The sequence below is a fragment of the Dendrobates tinctorius genome, unplaced genomic scaffold, assembly GCF_039654945.1.
Source record: "Dendrobates tinctorius isolate UK_male_01 unplaced genomic scaffold, ASM3965494v1 ptg000009l, whole genome shotgun sequence".
NCBI classification, from domain to species: Eukaryota; Metazoa; Chordata; class Amphibia; order Anura; family Dendrobatidae; genus Dendrobates; species Dendrobates tinctorius.
Window position 1 is genome coordinate 5,423,604 of NW_027361677.1, and position 21,122 is coordinate 5,444,725.

General features: G+C 45.8%; 3 protein-coding genes across 5 annotated transcripts in view; 1 reads left to right on the forward strand and 2 right to left on the reverse strand.

Moving 5' to 3' along the window:
- RSPRY1 (ring finger and SPRY domain containing 1) overlaps positions 1-837 on the reverse strand; it is a 104,125-nt gene extending 103,288 nt beyond the window's left edge. The window contains exons 1-2 of one of the 3 annotated variants that reach the window (XM_073582278.1): positions 699-837; positions 496-589 (exon numbers count right to left, since the gene is read on the reverse strand). The gene's annotated coding sequence lies outside the window, so the exon portion shown is untranslated. Of the gene's footprint in view, positions 1-197; positions 219-495; positions 590-698 lie in introns of those variants that run through there. The other 2 variants (XM_073582282.1, XM_073582288.1) reach the window with 2 other exon arrangements.
- A 71-nt stretch (positions 838-908) lies between these two features.
- PSME3IP1 (proteasome activator subunit 3 interacting protein 1) lies at positions 909-6,961 on the forward strand. Its single transcript, XM_073582296.1, has 7 exons — positions 909-1,053; positions 4,179-4,311; positions 4,805-4,903; positions 5,413-5,534; positions 5,970-6,106; positions 6,355-6,416; positions 6,545-6,961. The coding sequence occupies exons 2-7, from the start codon at positions 4,188-4,190 to the stop codon at positions 6,757-6,759; spliced, it is 759 nt and encodes a 252-aa protein (XP_073438397.1). The 5' UTR covers positions 909-1,053; positions 4,179-4,187; the 3' UTR covers positions 6,760-6,961.
- Positions 6,962-15,202: 8,241 nt separating this feature from the next.
- LOC141095421 (carbohydrate sulfotransferase 6-like) lies at positions 15,203-16,339 on the reverse strand. The gene has a single exon (XM_073581408.1). The coding sequence runs from the start codon at positions 16,337-16,339 to the stop codon at positions 15,203-15,205; it is 1,137 nt and encodes a 378-aa protein (XP_073437509.1).
- Between the last annotated feature and the right edge of the window lie 4,783 nt (positions 16,340-21,122).

Sequence of the window (21,122 nt, forward strand, 5' to 3'; positions counted from 1 at the left end):
ATGGGAATGACTCAAACATGGACAGCTCAAGTCCGGCCTTTGATAGTCAGAGGGGGGTCCAAGTGATGACCCCCATCTATACTGGGCTAGACAACCACTTTAAAAGGGATCCTTGAGCCTTCGCCGCCCTAAACTGACCCGCTAACAATGGCGGGTGACACATGGGGGGTCCACGGCCGGTGACGCCGTGTCCTTACCGTGCAGTACAGGGTGCGCTAACAATGGTGGGTGACACATGGGGGGGTCCATGGCCGGTGACGGTGTGTCCTTACTGTGCAGTACAGGGTGCGCTAACAATGTCGGGTGACACACGGGGGTGCATGGCCGGTGACGCCGTGTTCTTACCGTGCAGTACAGGGTGCGCTAACAATGTCGGGTGACATACGGGGGGGTCCACGGCCGGTGACGCTGTGTCCTTACCGTGCAGTACAGGGTGCGCTAACAATGTCGGGTGACACACGGGGGGGTCCACGGCCGTTGACGCTGTGTCCTTACCGTGCAGTACAGGGGGCACCTGTGAGCTCAGGCCTACTCATGTAATGTCCCAGCAGCACAGGGGATGATGTCCTCCTCACCTCTCACGCCTCATCTGCAGGACAAAGAAGCAGGCGACACAATGAAGGGCTGGGCACCTGCCACGCTCTGCTGCACCCCTCCCCCAGCACTGGGATACATGTATATACCCAGCAGCCTCTCACCGTTATACGGCTCTCGCACTATACCGCGCACTTCCTGTTTCCTTCGCCTCTCTGTCTCTCTGGTGTAGTAGACAAGACCAACCGTGACGCCACCAGCCGGGAAGTGAGTTGTATTTTCTGCGCATGCTCGCAACCTTCTTTCCCTTCCGCTGAAGCCGGGACGGCCATCTTTACTTAGACGCGCTGCGATTGGTTAGTGTCTCCAGACAGGCATGCTTGGATTGGTTGATAGGTGACGTCAGCAAGGATTTCATTAGCGGGTTCTATGTAGTAAGGCTGGTGTTGATTGGCTGGAAGCGCTCTCGGCTGTACTGTAGCTTGTGCTGGAGAGAGAGCAGTGCAGAGGAAGGCATCGGTAAGCGGCGGGGGGCTGCAGGGGTCACCCAGGGCAGAGCAGGGGTCGGGGGGTCTGGTCTAGAAGCCATTTGTGGTCTACTGTGCTGTTACGTCACCCTCATGGCTGCTTGTTGTAGAACTACAAGTCCCAGTGCATGAAGCTTGGGAAAAGTTTGTTTAACCCCTTAAGAACTGGACAATTTTTTGTTTTCGCTTTCTTATCTTCTTCTCCAAAGAGCCATAACTTTTTTTTTTTTCTTTGGACTTTTGATTGGCGCGATTTGTTTCCTGCGCTGGTGAATGGCGGAAACAAATCCCAATGGTGAAAAAATAAAACGCACCATTCCGCCAAGTGGTTAAACAGCAGCAATCGGAGGGGGGCTCTGATCGCTGCTTGTGTAGGCGGATACCAGCCGTGTGCGGCGCTGCCTCGCTCCATGCACCAGTGTAATGGTGCGTCATGGAGCAAGGAGGGGGCGAAACGTTTGTGCCGTTATTGCCGTGCTTTCCTAGTATACACAGTACGTGCATAGGGCACCCACAAAAAAGGGTGGTCCTAAGCACATAGTTTTATCATCACCCCCTCCCCCACTGCTAGAAAAGGGGTGCACACGCTGGCTGCTCTTCTGTGCAGTGGGACTGATCAAAGCCCCCAAAATGCAAGACCCTAAAAAGACTAACGTAGCTGTGAGATGGAGCCCATCGCATTTAAAGGGAACCTGTTGTGAGTTCATTTTCCCCTTCATTACTGAGGCCCGAGGAACTCCCTCTTCTGGTAAAGAAAGGTAGTGAGCTTGATTATCAAACACCAGAGGCTGATGATGATGACTGGCTGAGTGGAGTTACTGACTGGATATAATGCTGCCGACGCCCTTCTGCCCTGCGGGTGATTTCTCTGTGGGATCCTTGGAGACCAGTCTGAATTCCTGCTCCTCTAAAGCTAAGTTTGCTGCTCGGCCTTTTGCTTTGGTGCTTTGACTTTGTTTTGCTTTGTTTTTCTGGATTTCTGCCATTCCCTGCTGGGGTGTGCTGAATTCATTTAGCTCTGTCTTCTGAAATTACCTGAGTGCTGATTTAGTTTTTGAAGCCTAGCTGCTTCAGGGCCTTTTTCATATCAGCTTGTTGGCTTATGTCTTTGATAGGGTTTTGGCAGATTGCAGACAGCAGCCTTCCTGTCCTTTCCTATCTAGGTAGTTTTGGGCCCCGGCTTTGCTCAGTCTATCTTTCTGTCTGTGTTAGTATTTTCATCTTGCTTCACCGTCATTATATGTTGGGGGCTGCCTATTGCTTTGGGGTCTGCTCTGGGGCAGTTTAGATTTCCCCTTTCTTTAGGCCTATGTAATTCTCCGGCTGTGATCGAGGGGTCTAGGGCATCGTAGGAACCCCCCACGGCTACTGCTAGTTGTGTTGATAGGTTCAGGGGTCTGCAATCCGATAGCTGCCAACTTCTCTGGTTTTCTGGACTTAGCTTGTATTTCTGCTTTTGCCTCCTACGGTGACTCATTCGTAACAGGAACCTGTCACCACCAAAAACACTATTTACCTGCAGTTATAGGGTTAATCTACAGGGAAATAGTAGTGATGAGCGAACGTACTAGGATAAGATGTTATCTGAGCATGCTCGGGTGCTAACCGAGTGACTTCGGCACGCTCAAAAAATACGTTCAAGTCCTCGCGGCTGTTGGATAGCCACAAGACTTGTGGGGATTGCTTGTATGTTAGGCAATCCCTGCGTATGGTGCAACTTTCGAACAGCTGCAAGGACTAGAAGTCACTCGGTTAGCACCCGAGCATGCTCAGATAATACCTTATCCCAGCACGTTCGCTCATCATTAGTAAATAGCGTTACAATCCTGCCTGGCTGGAGCAGCGGCTACAGGGAGAAAATGCCCATCTATCCTCCTTGTACCTGCAGTCACCGGTCACTATATCGTGATTGATCGCCCGCTTTTTAGCATGTCTGTGCAGCGTATGTACCGCGCCTACAGTATAGTGATTAATGACTGTTGCCGCTCCTGGTACCGCTCTGACGCCTGGAAATGAGCAGCTACAGGTAGACGATGGCTTCATTTTCTCCCTGTAGCTGTTGCAGATCACCATCATACCTGCAGGGTAATAGTGTTTTAAGGATGTGACCGTTTTCCACCTTAAGGCTATGTTCACACGTTGCGTTTTTTTATGTAAATTTTAAGCTGAGTTTTACAGCGCCAGTAAAAGCTATGAGATTTCAGAAATCCCTTGCACACATATGACTTTGTTTTTGCCTGACTGAATTGGAAAAACGGCTGCGTTTTTCAATCTGCAGCTTGTCCCTTCTTTCAGCGTTTTTTTTTTTCACCCATAGAAAGCAATGAGTTTCAGGTTTCGCTTAAACCTTTTTCAGAATGGACAAGAAACAATGAAAACGCAGCCAAACTTGCCTTTTGTGAGCAGCTTCTTTACTGCCAAGAGAGCAGCTTTTTCCTGCAGGAAAACAAAAACTAGCAAAAACGCAACGTGTGAACAGAGCCTAAAAGTGGCCTGCAAGGTCATGGGCACACAGGCCGTTTCTGCAGCAAATTGGCAGCAGTGGTCAATTTTCGGGCAGAAAAAAAAAAATTAGGATCCAAATTTAGTTGTAGATCTGCAGAGTAATCCCTGAGTTTGCTGCAGAGTTGCAAATTTTTTACATTGAAAATTAAAATAGCAGATTTTGATATTCATATGTGACTATAAGGCGTGTTCACACATAGCTTAAATGCTGCATTTTTTGGCAGTAAATTGGCAATTAACAGTTCAAGCAAAGGGGATGTGATTTCATGAAAACGCATGCCCTCTATGCACGTAAGGACGCCGTTGGCATTCTGCTGACCATATTACATTCTGCATGGCGAGTACTATATGGCGGCATATTCATTCTTTGTGGAACACATTGTTGGACTATATCAGTCCATGCACCATCGGTGTAAAGGAAAAACTCAATCCCTATAATTGGAACTTCAGTTGATGTATTGCATGGTCGTGCCAGTTACATGACATGCAATGGTATTTTAAGTGCAGAAATGGAAAAAAAAAAGTGTAAAATTTGCATTAAATGTAAAGGTAAAGCGCATTAAAAATATCTATATAATCTATAGCACAATCATGGTTCTTGTTTTTCCGCAGGGGTTCAGAATGGACGGACGTGAAGGGGATCTGGTTATGAACAAACGATTTGTAACAGAATCAGAAATCGAGGAAAGACGAAAAAAAAGGCAGGAAGAATGGGAAAAAGTGCGGAAGCCCGAAGACCCCGAAGGTAGAATGGGAAGAATGACTGATCCTCCTTAATATGGGGGGAAAAGAAATGTATGTTTTTACAATGAAAGAACCTCCCTGGTTTATTAACCAGCACGCCCAATGCTTTCACTGAGCTAGCAAAATGAATAGTCGGCCATGACGTCTATGTACCTTGATGACAGAGGGGGAGCAGGGAAAGCGGGGTAGGGGGAGCAGGGCAGGAGAAAAAAAGACCCAAACCCACTCCCTATAACTGTGTTTGCTGCTAGAGATGAATTTCACTTCACAAGAGGCAGAAGTTACAAAGCTAGTGGACAGATCCTTATGGGGATTTTTAGGGTTAAAGATACCATGATTTGTGGATGAACTTTGTATCTTATCAAGGGAGATCACATGGACTGTAATTACGGGGAATATTTAATATACATTTTGTTTTTTACATTTCTCTCCATTTATAACTTTGTATGTGAATTCCACTTGTTATTTTTTATTATTCTCATCATTCATACCAGAGTGCCCAGAGGAGGTTTATGACCCACGGTCTTTATATGAAAAACTTCAGGAACAGAAAGAAAAGAAACAACAGGAATTTGAAGAAAAGTTAAAATTCAGTAAGAATCTTTTTCATTGTCCTGCTTTACCCTGTGACCGTCACATCGGTGATGGAGCGACAGCTCAGCCAGCGGACCCCTCTAGTTTTAGCAAGCAGCTGGGACCTCCGCCAATCAGACCTTATAACATGTCAAAAGTTGAAGTTGAAAAACTCCAGCTCCAGATCAGTGACAATACTGTAAATATTAGAGGGATTGTCCACCACTTTCAACTTGTAATAGGCCATGGGTGGGAAAATAAATGATTAGCTGCAGCCTTCACATTCTGTCCGAGCGCTGCAGCCAATCAGTGGCTGCTGATTGGCTGCAGCAGTCATATAATTACCTCACTCACACTGCCTGCCAGATCCCAGCAGACTATGGGGGATCCAGTACTCTGCTCTGATCTGGAATATTAGTATATTCCCACACCCTCCCCCTTTTTTAGCTTCAAAATAAAGGACAATCCCTTTAAAAAAAAAAATTGTCTTCTCCTTGTACTACTTCTTTTTTTTTTTTTTTTTTTGTAGAAAATATGGTTAGAGGTTTGGAAGAAGATGAATCGAACTTTCTTTCCGAAGTTTCAAGGAAACAAGAGTTGCTGGAAAAGCAAAGGAGAGATGAAGAACGAAAAGAATTAATGGAATTTAGAATATCCTTTAATAAACGAACTGTTGAGAAAGTGATATTAAACATCTACGCTTGGTAGCAGCCATTAAGCAATGCATAGGGCCACAATATTTCAGCCTGCATGTTGCTTATATCTTGCTAATGCCTTATACGAGGATTTTAGCCGACTGTGCGGGGGGTGGCGGATTTTAGCCGACTGTGCTGGGGGTGGCGGATTTTAGCCGACTGTGCTGGGGGTGGCGGATTTTAGCCGACTGTGCTGGGGGCGGCGGATTTTAGCCGACTGTGCTGGGGGCGGCGGATTTTAGCTGACTGTTGAGATGAGAATGAGAAATGAACATGTCCAGATGGCTAATGAAATACGCCATGTGATGTGTATATCTTACGACCTTTCCTTCATTGTTTTGTAAATACATGCTTCACTTTTAAAAACTGATTCTTAATTGCCTTGGCCCACAATGCACGGACTATAGCCAGCACATCTACAGAAAATAAGAAGAGGGAGACCGAGAAGAAGCCACTGACAAAACCCCCCGACAGCAAGAATAAACTTTCTCAGTCCAAGTTGCTGGCAGGAGCCGTGCGACACAGAAGGTTAGCATGAATGGCTCAGTGATTATTTATTTTTATAAGGTTTATGCTGAACCCATACAATCGGTGGGATAACTTCCCGTTCCTGAGACCAGGGCTTGGGCAGTCTCCACCTCCACTCTACTAAGAGCCCCTTTTTTAGGGATCGGTTCGGATTCTCAACAATCAGGGTAATATCCCCTGTCTAATCCCTATTAGGTGTTTGGTTTTTTTATTTGCACATATTTACGTGTAATATCTATTATTTTTAGTAATTCTGAAATCTCCAGCGCAAAGAAATTAAAAGTTGAGCAGGAACAAGAAACGTTAAAAGGTATGTCTTTTATTAATATGGTAGTTTCTGTTGTGATAAGTGGTCCACCCGTAAGTGGCTCCTTGTATATTAGGTGTCGGCCATATTTTCAGACCTTGCTTACATACAATGGTATTTTGTGTTTTCAGAGACCCACTCCAGCCCTGCCGACAGCTCCTCTACCACCTTTGCCCGAGTCCATTGCCCTCCAGCCTCCATCTGTATTGGAATCTTACCCGGTCTCGGCGCCTATTCAGGAAGCAGCGATTCCGAGTCCAGCTCGGACAGCGAAGCCATGATAAATAACATGGGGAAGATTGTCTCCTCCGTATTTCGCTCAGGCACGTTCCTTGATGCTCCATAAAGTGCGTCCGTAGTCCAGGAATAATTGCTCTCTGTATTCCCAGCAGTGGTGCCATCTGCTCACATGTAGAATATGGACACAGTCTCTGCATATAACCTGCGGAGCACCCAGACATCATACCCACTTACCACCCATGAGAATATCTTTCTTTTGTGCAGTGCGTTTTTAAGCTTAAGAGCTTATTAAAGCAATTAAACTTGGAGATGTGTGCTCGTGTCATCTCGGTTACAACTGCTCCTTCACTTGCTAAATACATCTGACAACATTGAGATTCTTCTTCATGGTGTTTATCAGGGCTGTGAAGTCGGTAAGCCAAACCTGCGACTCCGACTCCTCAATTTCCCTTACACCGACTCCACCATATATTGCTTATATTTAAGTGAAAAATTTATTGTAGTACAATGTGAACATCAGACATTTAATCATTTCTATGATACAATAATCAAGATATTTAGACAGAACATAATATATATTTATTGAAATACAACTTTAGAACACAAAAAACTGTAATAAATTGTAAATATGTAATACACTATGTAACATCAATTACATATATACAGTGTGTGTGTATATATATAACACTATGTAATAATCTATGTAAGTGGCAAAAAACAGTTTTCCACAAAAACATACTACATAACATTTGTGCAGTCTATGAATTTGTTGTGAGAAATAGTATCGCCTCCATCAGATCCTCCTTCATAGATGACCTCAAATCTGACCTAATAATTTTAAGGCCAGAGAACAACCTATCTACACTAACTTGGGTTGGAGGCAAAGCCGTAACCACATGGGCAACATCTCTAACAATTTCCAAGTATAAAGGAATTGCCTCGTGCACAGTCAGTTTTGATGAATGGTTGAATTTTTCTTTTTCTTTGAGAGCAAGTGAAACATTTTGCTGAAATATGGTCAATCTGCTTGCTATAGGTGACGGAGTGAAATCTTTTTCCTTGCAGCAATGCTTTGCCTGCTCCATATCATACAAATACTTGTCAAAGTCAAACTCCTCATCTGATGAGGATGAAGATATGGCAGCAGTAGCACTGTCAGGACCCAAGTCCTCTTGCGCCTGGCAGTCCTCCTGTAGGCCACTCATCCTAACTGCTACCTCAGTCAGAGCTTCTTTTCTTTTAGTAAGCTGTTGATCATCAAGCAATATACGATGACTCGGGTCCACATAAACAGCTACCAGAAAAATTTTATTTTACAATAGCTGTGTCTCTCTCCGTTTCATTGAAACAGAAATGCCATCTGCGATTAAATCTCCTCTTTGGGACAGGCAAAATAGCAAGTTCTTCCACTCCCTTATGAAAATGCCAGGAGTTAAATCCTCAGCTTGTAATTTTTTAGTCACGGTACGTAGGTGATTAAGCAATTCCTTCAATTCAGCCACCTGTGTCCGTTGACCTTCATTTAGGGTTACCTGAGGGTTCACCATATCTATAAGAAACGGTGTTAGCCAGGATCAAAACTGGGGGGGGGGGGCAGAACCTCATACTGTTCCACAGAATCTCATACTGCTCGCCTCAGCTGCTGCAGAACCTTATACTGCACACCCCTACACTTGAAAATAAAGCCTGCACCTTAAGATGTGGTGAATGCAGTCTATTTTTTACCCTTCGCCACGACAGCACCCACTTGGAGAGAGGGATCCGCCCATAGGAACAGGAAACCTACAGAGATAAAAGAGGGCGGTCCACCTCTCCCCCTCAGTTGGTTTCCTGTTCCGATGGGGAACCGCAGGATACGCTACAGCTTACCTGGGCCAAGGAACCGCCTGTGCAGTGTCTGCGAGAACGGCAGGGGTTCTGGTCCAGAGGCAGCGACGGGGGAGTGCTGGAATCCGGCTCCCTCCTCGGCTGGTATGGAGTGCAGAGACACCGGTACCGGGTGGCGCCGACCGGGGTCTGTCTGGGGTAACATGACACCGGGCAGGAGGATCCATTCCGGTCCATGTGGGGGCGCAGGAAACGGCAACCTCCAGCGTTCCTAGAAGGCTTCAGCGTCCAGGAGGACGCACATGCAGAGCGGCAGGATGTGGTAAGGAGGAACTTCCGGGTTACCGGAGGTTCCTCGACTCACAGCGCACGCGCGGATGGGCGGCACCGCAGGCATAGAGGCGCTCCCCGCCCCCTCCAGCAGAGAGAAAAAAAAAAAAAGCGATTCAATCTGCGCAAGCGGCTAGTGTCAGCGCCGATGCGCATACTAATGAGCCGCAAATAGGCGCACCTGGAGGGGGAGGTACCAGGTATGAAGGGGCTTACAAAAGGCCTGGGGCGCAGAGATATGGCGTGCAATCATGTCTTCACCGAGACAGGACACGCATCCCCAGGCAGGCGACGCAGCAGCAACCAAGGACCATACAAGACGAGGGTCCTCGGATCGTAGCCACAGAAGCCACGCCAACAAGCCTCCTTCGCAGCCTGAGCCGGTACCTACAGCGTCCCGGGGTGAGTGGACGTCGCTCTGCCTATCAAGCTGATAAAATGTCTCTCTCTCTCTCTCCCTCTCTACTCTCTCCCCTGCCGTCATCATATCTCAGGCAAAAAGGAAGGAAAAATCAAAAAATAAAGAGTGCGCCCTGTGTGCACGTCCGTTACCGGAATCTTACACAAAAAGGCTATGCAAAAAATGCATTAATGAGACGGCAAAACAGGCATCAGCCGTAGACATAAGGGCCATAATTAGGGAAGAGCTACAGGCCCTAAACCAGAGCAGGCCCTCTAATATCGAAACTACCAAACCAGCGGTTGTAGACACCGATGAGGGCGAAGTAGTCTCAGATAGTTCCAACGCATCCACATCAGCATCCTCATCAGAGATGGAGGGCCGCTGCTGTTTTCCTTTAGATCACATGGATAATCTAGTCAAATCCGTGAGGAATACAATGGGATGCACGGACACAAAGGAGCCGCAGACGACTCAAGAAATCATGTTTGCAGGTCTGACGGACAAAAAGAGGAGAGTTTTTCCAGTTATTCCAGCAATAAAAGCGCTGGTTAAGAAAGAATGGGAGAGACAGGACCAGAGAGGGTATCTTCCCTCAACCTCAAAAAGAAGGTACCCCTTCGACGACGAAGAGTTGTCGACATGGGGTAAGGTCCCAAAGGTAGATGCGGCAGTGGCCTCCGCCTCAAAGCAAACGGTCTTACCAGTGGAGGACACGGGCATTTTAAAAGACCCGCTTGACCGCAAAGCTGACGCCTCTTTGAAGAGGGCATGGGAAGCAGCTACCGGCACATTTAAACCGGCAATAGCTAGTACCTGCACAGCTCGTTCTATGCTGGTCTGGATCGATCAACTAGACCAGCAAATAGACCAGAAGATCCCTAGAGACAAACTACGAGCCGCCATACCACTAATCCGCGGTGCAGCAGCATATATAGCGGATGCTTCGGCTGATTCCTTACGTATGGCAGCCAGAACAGCGGGGTTGGCTAATAACGCCAGGCGTAGCCTGTGGCTTAAAAGCTGGAGAGGTGACACTCAGTCCAAAGCAAAACTGTGTACCATTCCTTGCGAGGGTGAGTTCTTATTTGGAAGAGCCTTAGATGAAATCCTTACGAAGGCAAAAGAAAGGAAAAAAGGATTCCCTAACCCTCCTCTCCCATTTTATAGGAGGGCGTTTAGGAGAAGACCCTTCGGCCGGGGAAGATCAGCGGAGAATCAAAACCGCTGGGCCACAAAGGAAGGAAAAGGCAAAGGTGCCATGTTTAGGGGATCCTCCTTCCGCAGGGACAGGAACTGAGGAGCCGGTCCCTCCAGTAGGAGGGAGACTAAAAAATTTTTTCCGAGAATGGGAGAAAATTACGGCTAGCCCTTGGGTCCTAGGCATTATCAGAGACGGGTTAAAAATAGGATTCCATCATATACCCCGTAATTCTTTGATTATAACATCCTTCAGCTCACCAATCCAACAGCAGGCCCTGGAAGCTGAGATTCGGAATTTACTGGACAAAAAAGTTTTGGTCCATGTGCCTAAGGGGCAAGAAGGGAGAGGATTTTACTCCCCTCTCTGATATCTAAACCAGACGGATCGTTCCGGACAATAATCAACCTGAAAAAATTAAATTCATTCATAATAAATCATAAATTTAAGATGGAATCCATAAGATCCACGATTAAGCTCCTCTTCCCCAATTGTATGATGGCAGGCTTGGATCTGAAGGATGCTTATTATCATATTCCCATCCATTCCAGATATCAGAAATACCTCAGAGTGGCGGTCCTTCTCGATGGCAAGATACAGCATCTCCAGTTCACAGCCATGCCATTCGGCATTTCCATCGCACCACGAGTATTTACAAAGGTGATGCTGGAAGTGATGGCTTTTTTACGCCAGAAGGACACACTAATAGTACCCTATCTGGATGATTTTCTGATAGTTGGAAATTCATCTCGACAATGTAGTGATCGAGTTGCTGATACAATCTTGTCCTTACAGGCCCTAGGGTGGATAATAAACTTCAAAAAGTCCAGAATCGAGCCGCAGTCTGTTCAGTCTTTCCTGGATCTCGAGCTAGATTCCATAAGCCAAAGGTGTCTGCTGTCGCAGGTAAAAATCTCAGCAATTAAAAAGAAGGTTAAGATGGCGATACGTCGGCCACACATGTCTTTAAGGGAAGCAATGTCCCTTCTGGGATCCCTTACTGCCTGCATCCCGGCAGTTCAGTGGGCCCAGTTCCACACGAGGACGCTACAATACCAAATTCTTTTAGAGGAGTCCCGTGACCGAGGGAATCTGACAAAGAAAATCACGCTGTCCCAGGAGGTCCTAACATCCCTTGCGTGGTGGCTAAAGGACGATAACCTAACGGCGGGAGTACCTTGGGTTATAACACCCTCCCGTATAATTATCACGGACGCTAGCCTCACAGGATGGGGAGCCCATATGGGGAATAACTTTGCCCAAGGCCTATGGGATATAGGTGAAGATAAGGATTCGTCAAATTTAAAAGAGCTAAAGGCAGTTTATCATTCATTATTTTATTTTCTTCCACAGTTACAAGGGGAGGACGTGAGAATCCTTTCGGACAACACCACCGTAGTCGCTCATCTGAACAGACAAGGCGGAACTCGATCGGTCACCTTAATGTCTTCCACAAGAAGAATTTTATCCCTAGCAGAAGAACATTTGTTGTCTCTCTCAGCCCTCCACATAAGGGGAAGAGACAACGTGGAGGCAGATTTCCTAAGCCGCCATACACTGCGGCAAGGGGAGTGGTGTCTAAACCGGGGAATATTCACACACATCGTGTCGCTTTGGGGTCTTCCCCAAATAGACCTCTTCGCCACCAGAAAAAACAGGCAAGTGCGGAGGTTCGCCTCTCTAAATGTGTCAGACAGTCCGGAAATTCTGGATGCCCTCCAGGCCCCGTTGCAATTCAAACTGGCATATGCGTTCCCACCAATCATACTACTACCGCAGGTGATCAGGAAAATCAGAGCAGAGGAAGCACGAATAATCCTAATAGCACCATTCTGGCCCAGGAGGCCGTGGTTTTCATGCCTGCAAGCGATGTCAGTAACAGATCCATGGGTGCTTCCCTCAACCCCCAGGCTCCTCTCACAGGGACCTTTTTTCCATCCTCAAGTGGGCAGTCTCCACTTGACTGCCTGGAACTTGAAAGGGAAATGTTGAGATCAAGAGGGTTCTCGGAGGGACTAGTCAATACACTCCTACAAAGTCGGAAAATAACAACGACGAGAATTTATACCAGAGTATGGAGAAAATTCCTAGAGTCCCACACAAGGCCTGAGTCTGGAGGAATCCTGATTACGGCGATCCTAGAATTCCTACAGAAAGGAAAGGAATTAGGGCTAGCTGTCAACACACTAAAAGTTCAGGTGTCAACTCTAGGGGCCCTCTATAGCTATAATGTGGCAGGCAATAAATGGATAAGCAGATTCATCGCGGCATGTGAGCGGAGCGAGCCAGTACACATACCTAGAGTCCCTCCTTGGGATCTGAACCTGGTTCTGGAGGCCTTAACACGTCCGCCTTTTGAACCCTTAGATTCAATTTCCCTTAAACACCTATCCTTCAAAACAGCACTGCTAGTTGCACTAACCTCAGCCAGAAGAGTTAGTGACATACAGGCACTTTCAATAGATCCCCCTTTTTTAGTGACGTTACAGGATCAGCTAATATTAAAACCAGATCCCTCATACTTACCAAAAGTAGCAGGGAGGTTTCATAGGTCACAAGAAATCCATCTCCCTTCATTTTTTAGTAACCCTTCTACTCCAGAGGAAGAAAGATTCCATACACTAGACGTTAGAAGAGCAGTATTACAATACATTGAAAGGTCTAGCAGCTGGAGGAAGAGTAGGGCTCTATTTGTTTCTTTTCAGGGCCAAAAGAAGGGATGTGAAGTTACAAGGGGTACCCTGTCTCGTTGGATCAGAGATGCGATTGGGCTGGCATACTCAGAGAGCAATGAGAATCCTCCGGAGGGTGTCAGAGCACATTCAGCCAGAGCTATGGCTTCCTCTTGGGCAGAAAGGGGAGACGTCGCAATCGAATCTATATGTAAGGCGGCAACCTGGTCTACACCCTCTACTTTTTATAATCACTATAGGCTTGATTTATCATGCTCATCTGACCTAGCCTTTGGTAGAGCGGTCCTCGGCACGGTGGTCCCTCCCAGGTGAAGGTCTCTGAAAGTCTCTCCAAGTGGGTGCTGTCGTGGCGAAGGGTAAAAAGCCGGATTACTTACCGGTAATGCTCTTTTAATGAGTCCACGACAGCACCCGTTCACTAACCCTCCCTAGAAGTTAACATAATGTATATACACCTTCTTAGTTGTGAAGTTAATAACTTAGAATAATTGGATAATATAATGGCCTAATATTTGGCAGTCCTCCTGGTACTCTGAAATCCAACTGAGGGGGAGAGGTGGACCGCCCTCTTTTATCTCTGTAGGTTTCCTGTACCTATGGGCGGATCCCTCTCTCCAAGTGGGTGCTGTCGTGGACTCATTAAAAGAGCATTACCGGTAAGTAATCCAGCTTATTCCAACTATCAATTGATGTTGATGTGTTACTGAAGGCGAGCAATGCCTGTCCTGGGCATCCTTAAGGCAGCTATGAGGTGTACCTGACTGGTGCTAAAAAAAAAGAGTGCTATTGTTTGTGCTACCCAGCTTTCGTTCTTTTTGGTACAGATAAGATATGGATAGACAGATATGGATAAATTAATAGAGCAGATTTCTAATCTGCTTTTGCTATTGAAAACATCTATGAGCTCAAAAGCTGATCTGCTTTTGCAGCTGAAAACGTATCCTCAAAAAACGCAGCAAAAACGCTGTGTGTGAATGTAGCCTTAGATGAGGAATAGAACAGCCATTTATAGGACATTTCATAACTTTCCCAAATTCCTATGAAAAAATATTCAGCACATTCTGCATTGAACTACTGTACCCAATTTATTATATATTTTCGGAGTCGGACCATTTTATTCCGACTCCACCAAAATAAGCTCCGACTCCACGACTCCGACTCCACAGCCCTGGTGTTTATACATATCTGTGGTGTCCAATGCATTGAATAGGTATTCATGCCTCATGGGTCATTGTCCTGCATGAAGGTGAACCTACACTCTAATCTCGTAAGCTGCAAAAGACTTAAAGGTTTTCCTCTAGGATTGCCATTTTATTTAGTTCCATCCATCTTCCCTTCAGCTCTGAGCAGCTTCCATGCATCCCCAACAGCATGATGCTGCCACCACCATGTGCGATGGTGGTGATGGTGTTTTAAGGGTGAAGTGCAGTGTTCATTTTCCACCACACATAGCATCCTCTATTTACTCCTATAATGTCTACTGTAGTCTCATTGGACCAAAGCACCTTCTTCCACATGATCGATGTGTCCACTAAATGTCTTTTTGCAAACGGTACTTCTTGTGGCTTTTTTTTGCCCCTCTCCCATAAGGGCCAGATTTGTGGAGTATGAGACTAATAGTTGTCTTGTGGACAGATTCTCCCACCTGAGCTGTGGATCTCTGCAGCTCCTCCAGAGTGACCATGGGCCTCTTGTTTGCTTATCTAATTAGTACTTGCTTGGACTGTGAGGTTAGGTGGACGGCCATGTTTTGGTAGCTTTATAAGTTGTGCCATATTATTTCCATGTTTAGATGACTGACTGTCAGGTGTTCAGAGCTCAGGGTATTTTTTTCATAACCTAACCCTGCTTTACTCTTCTGCACAACTTTATCCCTGACCTGTCTAGTGTGCTCCTTGTTTTTCATGATGGTGTTTGATCAGTAATGTTTTCAGACAAACCTCTGTGGCCTTCACAATGTATCTACCTCTAATTCCTACATAGAAATATAAAATAAGTGCAAGTTTTTTGGACTTGGAAGTAAAACATTTTGTATCATATATGCTTGATAATTTAGGGCGCCCTTTATTCTTATATCATTATTTTAAGGCATTGTGATCTACAATGGCAGTATAAAATCTCGTGACTTATCCTTCTGCTCTGCCTCTGAGTTCATGAACTGGTACCTAAAAGCAGTCAAGGCTTCCTTACAAACGTCCTGAATTTGCCTGACTTTCGGGAAGGGTAGAACGTTCCTCCAAACTTCCGATACGTTTCGTGCATTTCTCGGAGTGGTTTCGAAGGCTTCCTTTCGTTTGCCTGGTCCTTCCCCATGAGTTATATCGTAGATCCATTGACTAAGATGGTCCATCAATTGTAAATTTGCAAATTTATACATCTCCTCCACTTTTTCTAATGGATTTCTCACCAGATCTTCATACCTGACCAGCATGTATTTCCCTTTTAGGAATGGAGGAGGTTTGTGGGTGGCCGTTTTGTACATAATAACGTGACTCTCACAGATTTTCTGTAAGACCTCATAGTTTGTGTCATTTATCTTCGTGCCGTTCGTGTCGAGGACGATGCCATTGTCCCCCGCAAGAGCTCTTGGAGCCTGTCCGCGAGACTTGCCGACCGCTCGAGGGTCTCGTACCAAATGAAGAATTTTCATTTTTAAGGAAGGGTCTTTGAGAAGAGGATAGAGCACCGTGATGTCCAAGAATCGAAGCTCTTTCACAACAATGTGGCTGTATTTTTCACATGCCTCTTCCACTTTACTAAAAGAATCGTTTCCGCAAAGTTTCCTACAAGCCATTCCATTTGTGATGTTGGAACGAGAAAAGGAATAGCACGCGGGGGGTGAACAGAGAGCTTTGTTGGAATACCAATGGAATAGATTCAAAACTTTCTTCTTATTTTCTATGTATGTATCAAACACAGACATATCGCATTTAAAGACCGATCGGACCATGTCGCTTACGGCCATGTGAAGAACGTGGGCACTGTAGCGCGGTAGGGTCTTCCATATGTGCCAAGCCGGCTCCATCAAGTAGAAGACATCAGGGTGCTGGCTAAAAATCTGACCTAAGAGCGATGATCCAGACCTCCACGTGGAAAGGATGAGAAGATGAACCTTCCTCAGCTCTTCGATAGTTGGTGAATTAACATATGATTTTTGGTGTAAATTAACCAGGAAAATGATTTGTAGGAATATTACTACAGAAATTAAACAGCCCATCACCCTTATCCTGGCCATGGTTTCCAAATTACCTCTTTCTGTAAAAAAAACAAAAACACAAATTTAGTTAAATCAATTAATAAGAATAAATTGTAAACTGCAAGTTACAAAGGTATACTAGATAAAATGTTAGTAAATCATTAATGTACAAAATCAACCACAACATTTGACACTTCTATCATCGTCCCCTCCCTAGTCAGGGCCTATCGCTAGGGTTAGGCAGGGATTAGGGTCCTGCTTGGCAATAGGTGCGAAACCTAATTAGGGACGTCAGGAAAGACAGGGTGTTCTTAGATCTGCCTAGGGGTCTCCACTCCCCCCTTCCCTAGTGTTTGGGCCTCCCCTCCCTTTTCCCGTTGTGCACCTTGCTTCTCCCTCACCCAGCGTGACTGTGAGTTACTGATTTATTTGAATATACTGTGTGATTATTTTATTTGGCACACAAGCCTTCGAAACGATATAGATTGAAAACAAGACTAAAAATCTGGACATTTGGAGAAATAGTATTCAAAAGCTCAGTAGGAATCAAAACTAAATGGATAGAAAAAATGGAAATTGTCACGTTTAGGCTGCGCTGCGGTAATGAAGAGCCTTGGGATTACAAATTGTTTTTTATTAATACCAACGCGATTTTGCACCGAACCGGCGCCTTTGTCAAGGCATAAAAACAGGATTTCTGGATTGCTTACCATAAAATCTGTTTCTCGGAGCCTTCACTTGGGGACACAGAAACCATGGGTGTATGCTGCTGCCACTAGGAGGCTGACACTATGTACAGAAAAAGGTTAGCTCCTCCTCCGCAGTGTACACCCCACCGACCGGCACTAATTTCCTCAGTGAGAAAGCAGTAGGAGAAGTAACAAAATAGAGTAACAACAGAACAGACAACTCAACTGTAACCAACAACCAACAGAAGAACAGGAGTTGCAGAAACATGGGAGGGTGCTGTGTCCCCCCAATGAAGGCTCCGAGAAACAGATTTTACGGTAAGCAACCCAAAAATCCTGTTTTCTCTATTGCTTCATTGGGGGACACAGAAACCATGGGACGTCCCAAAGCAGTCCCTGGGGAGGGAGAAGCAAACTTCCATTAGGTCTGAGAACTCACCACCGCCGCCTGAAAGATCCTTCTGCCTAGGCTGGCGTCCGCCGAAGCGTAGGTGTGGACCTTGTAAAATTTGGCAAACGTGTGGATCGAAGACCAGGTTGCAGCTTTGCAAAGCTGCAGCGTGGAGGCTCTGTGGCGCACTGCCAAGGAGGCACTCACTGCCTGGGTAGAATGAGCTCTAATTCCAGGAGGGGGCACTCGATGCTTGACCCGGTAGGCTTCCAAAATTGCTGATCTGATCCAGCGAGCAATAGTAGCCTTGAAGGCCGGCTGACCTTTCCGCACACCATCTGGAATGACGAAAATTGAGTCTGTCTTCCGCAAGGGAGCCGTCCTAGCCAGGTAGACCTTCGTCGCCCTGACCAGGTCTAGCTTGTTCAAGGAGCGCTCCAGAGGGTGGATTGGACCCGGACAAAAGGATGGGAGAACAATGTCCTCATTTAGGTGGAAAGTGGACACCACCTTAGGGAGAAAGGAAGGCGGGGGCCGCAGGACCACCTTATCCTGGTGGAGCACCAAGAAAGGGGGGCGACAAGAAAGAGCCACCAATTCCGACACACGCCGGATGGAGGTGATGGCCACCAGAAAGGCTACTTTCCAGGAGAGAAGAGATAGGGAGACTTCTCTGAGAGGTTCAAAGGGTGACCCTTGAAGAGCCTCCAGGACCAGATTGAGATCCCATGGATCCACGGGAGCGCGGTACGGAGGTGCCGCATGAGCCACTCCCTGAAGAAAGGTCTTGACCTGCGGACAGGAGGCCAACGTCTTCTGGAAAAGAATTGAAAGCTAAACTGACACTAAGCTAAACTGAGGAAATTAGTGCCGGTCGGTGGGGTGTATACTGTGGAGGAGCTAACCTTTTTATGTACATAGTGTCAGCCTCCTAGTGGCAGCAGCATACACCCATGGTTTCTGTGCCCCCCAATGAAGCGATAGAGAAGCCCAAGTTACTCTGATGGGTAACTTGTTAAGGGTTATTGTGAGGACACAGCATTGTATCTTAATTAACCAGACACCTATTTTTAGTGTTTCTTTCTGGTTGGTCAAGAAAACAGACTGATAAAAGGGTCATGGAAAAATGATATTTGCTGATATGTTGATTACACATTGTCCAGGCCAGCTAGTTTGTTTGTTGACTTTTAAAATAGAGAGGAAAAACTATGCAAATAGATTAAATAATCAAATAATGTGACTTGCTCTCATCACCATTCTTCACTTTTACCTGTGAATACTGGAGGAAGGACATTTGTTAGCTATAAAAAGAGGTTACATGCCTCCGTATGAGAGAGGCAGATGTTCAGTCAAAACATCCAAAGGACCAGAGACTCTTTACAGGACAGCACCCCAGACATCATGGCTCCATCATGAGGAACAGAGATTTGACATTCTACAGGATGCCAGCTTAGGGGATCTTGGGCCCGGCTGGAAGAATACAGATTCTGCTCCATTGCCCATCACTGACTCAAGGATACATTTGTGAAAGCCAGTAATGGGACCCTGTGGTCGCCTGGCTCCATGGACATGTTCGGAGAAGCCAGGCTGTGACCCTCAACTGGCCTTGTACCTCAATGGACTGTCATCTTCCTAAGCTTGTTGTTACCTTCTCTCTGTGCATGTCACAGGTGGGATAGTCGTCTGCGGAAGCTGAAGCCAAGGTTGTGACCTTCCAGTCAACTGGCGTTGTACCTAAATGTATTGTCACCGTCCTAAGCTTGTCATTACCTCTTCTCTTGCAATAGGTGGTAGTAGTCGGCCCTGGAAGCTCTGAAGTCAAAGCTGCTCTTGTCCCAGCGAGTCAGCGGCAGGGTGAGACTCTGTAATGTGGACCATCTTGGGTATTTTGCTAGGACTGTGCTACGTGTTATCTGCCCGTTCGTGGTTCAATAAAGTATTGCTACTCTGTTTTACCCTCACCCTGTTTTGTCTGAGTAGCATTATGCCCACGGTCATGATCATCATTCTACAGTATATGCTCAATATGATGCATGTAGGATACAACTATTCAATATTGTCCAGTTTGGCAGATTTCATGTACTATATATGGGTGTCTAAAAGGAGTTTCCGAAGATCTATGCTCCCTAGCTGCAGTTTGTTTAAAAAAAAACAAAAAACCTATAGCTTTAACCCCCTCCCCAGGTCCAGCACTGAGTCTACTGAGTCTCCACCACTGCTCCCGGTGTCTGTTACTGTCTGCAACACTAACGCCATATCAAAAGCACTGCAGCTAATCAGCTCAACTTAAGCAGAGCCTTTTGAGCACGATAATTGGCTGCAGCGATGTCGACGTGACGTCAGCAATAACAAGCAGAGGGAGAAGCTGCAGAGACTCAGCGCTGGACCTGAGAAGGGTGAGAAAAGTGCTGTTTGTTTTTGCAACAAACTGCAGCCAGAGGATGGATTTTTCTAAAATTCCTTTAAGATGCTGAAATGGAGATAAACTAGGGATTATAATTGTGAAAAAACAGTATTTAACTGAGGTCCAGGGGTGGACATATCATTGGTGCAGCATGTGCAGCCACACAGGGGACCAAGAGGTGAAAGGACTACTTGACTGCAAAAGTGAACTCATCGATCTCTGATGTGCACGGAGATTTTTCAGTTTTCCCTTGGCAGATGGTGTTGTGGAGAGATAGGGGTCAGGGAGTTTGAATTGTAATACCAGGCCATATTGTTCTTCATCAGATAAGGCAGAGACATTTGGCAGCGGCTTTTTAAACTTTAAAAATATATGAACGCTGGTCCAGTTATAAATATGGGGATGGCGGGAGAAATAACTTTTTGTCAGATAAGTGCTCAACTAATATGTGTATGTCCAGCTTAAAGGGAATCTGTCAGCAGAATCTACTCTCCTAAGCCATCCATATTGGCACGTAGGTCATAGGAAGCTGAACAAAATGATATTTTGATATCTGCGATCTGATGTTTTATTGCAGAGAAATCCACATTTTTCTTAATATGTAAATGAGCTCTTAAGATCTATGGGCTGGACATAGATCTCCCTGAGAATCTGCCTCCAGAACTTATGGTAAATGAAAGGAGACATTAATAAAGTTAGACATGTAATGACTGACAGTCCGCTCTTCTGGTCCTTTTGCCCCATATTAATAGACCAATGCTAATACAGTATATAGCCATGATAACTGAACTATCTTGTTATAGATAGGGCATTGGGGCCCACGAACTTCAAGTTAGGCTACTGGAAGCAACAAACAAAATGTATAAAAGAGGTCACAGGTACGGGGGTAAATAATTCAGTAATAGTCTCAACAATGGTCAAATGTGATTGGTTTGTTTATGCATTGTATACAACACAGAAGTAATTGATCAAAGATGTAGGTGTATACTGGCCAATAATATACTACAATGTTAGCGGATAAAAGGATGTCTAAGGGGTAACGGCTCTCCTTGTGTAGCAGGTCAAGCTGGCATAAGGAGACTTATAGGCCATGCAATGTTGCTCTGGGAAATTATATATGCAAATGGTCTCTTTGAGGAGGAAGAGGATTTGAACTATAGTGACTCCTAATGGAAGTAACCAACCTAAAAGTCAATATCAATCCTTTAACAAGCCTTGCCACATGACTTAGTGTCTGGCTTTGGTTGTATCCTATTTGCAGACAAGTGTTTCAGGGTGTTTTCCCCTCCTTAGTGCAAAGCAAGAGATTTGGATGGATGAGAAGCTTCTGGTAGGATT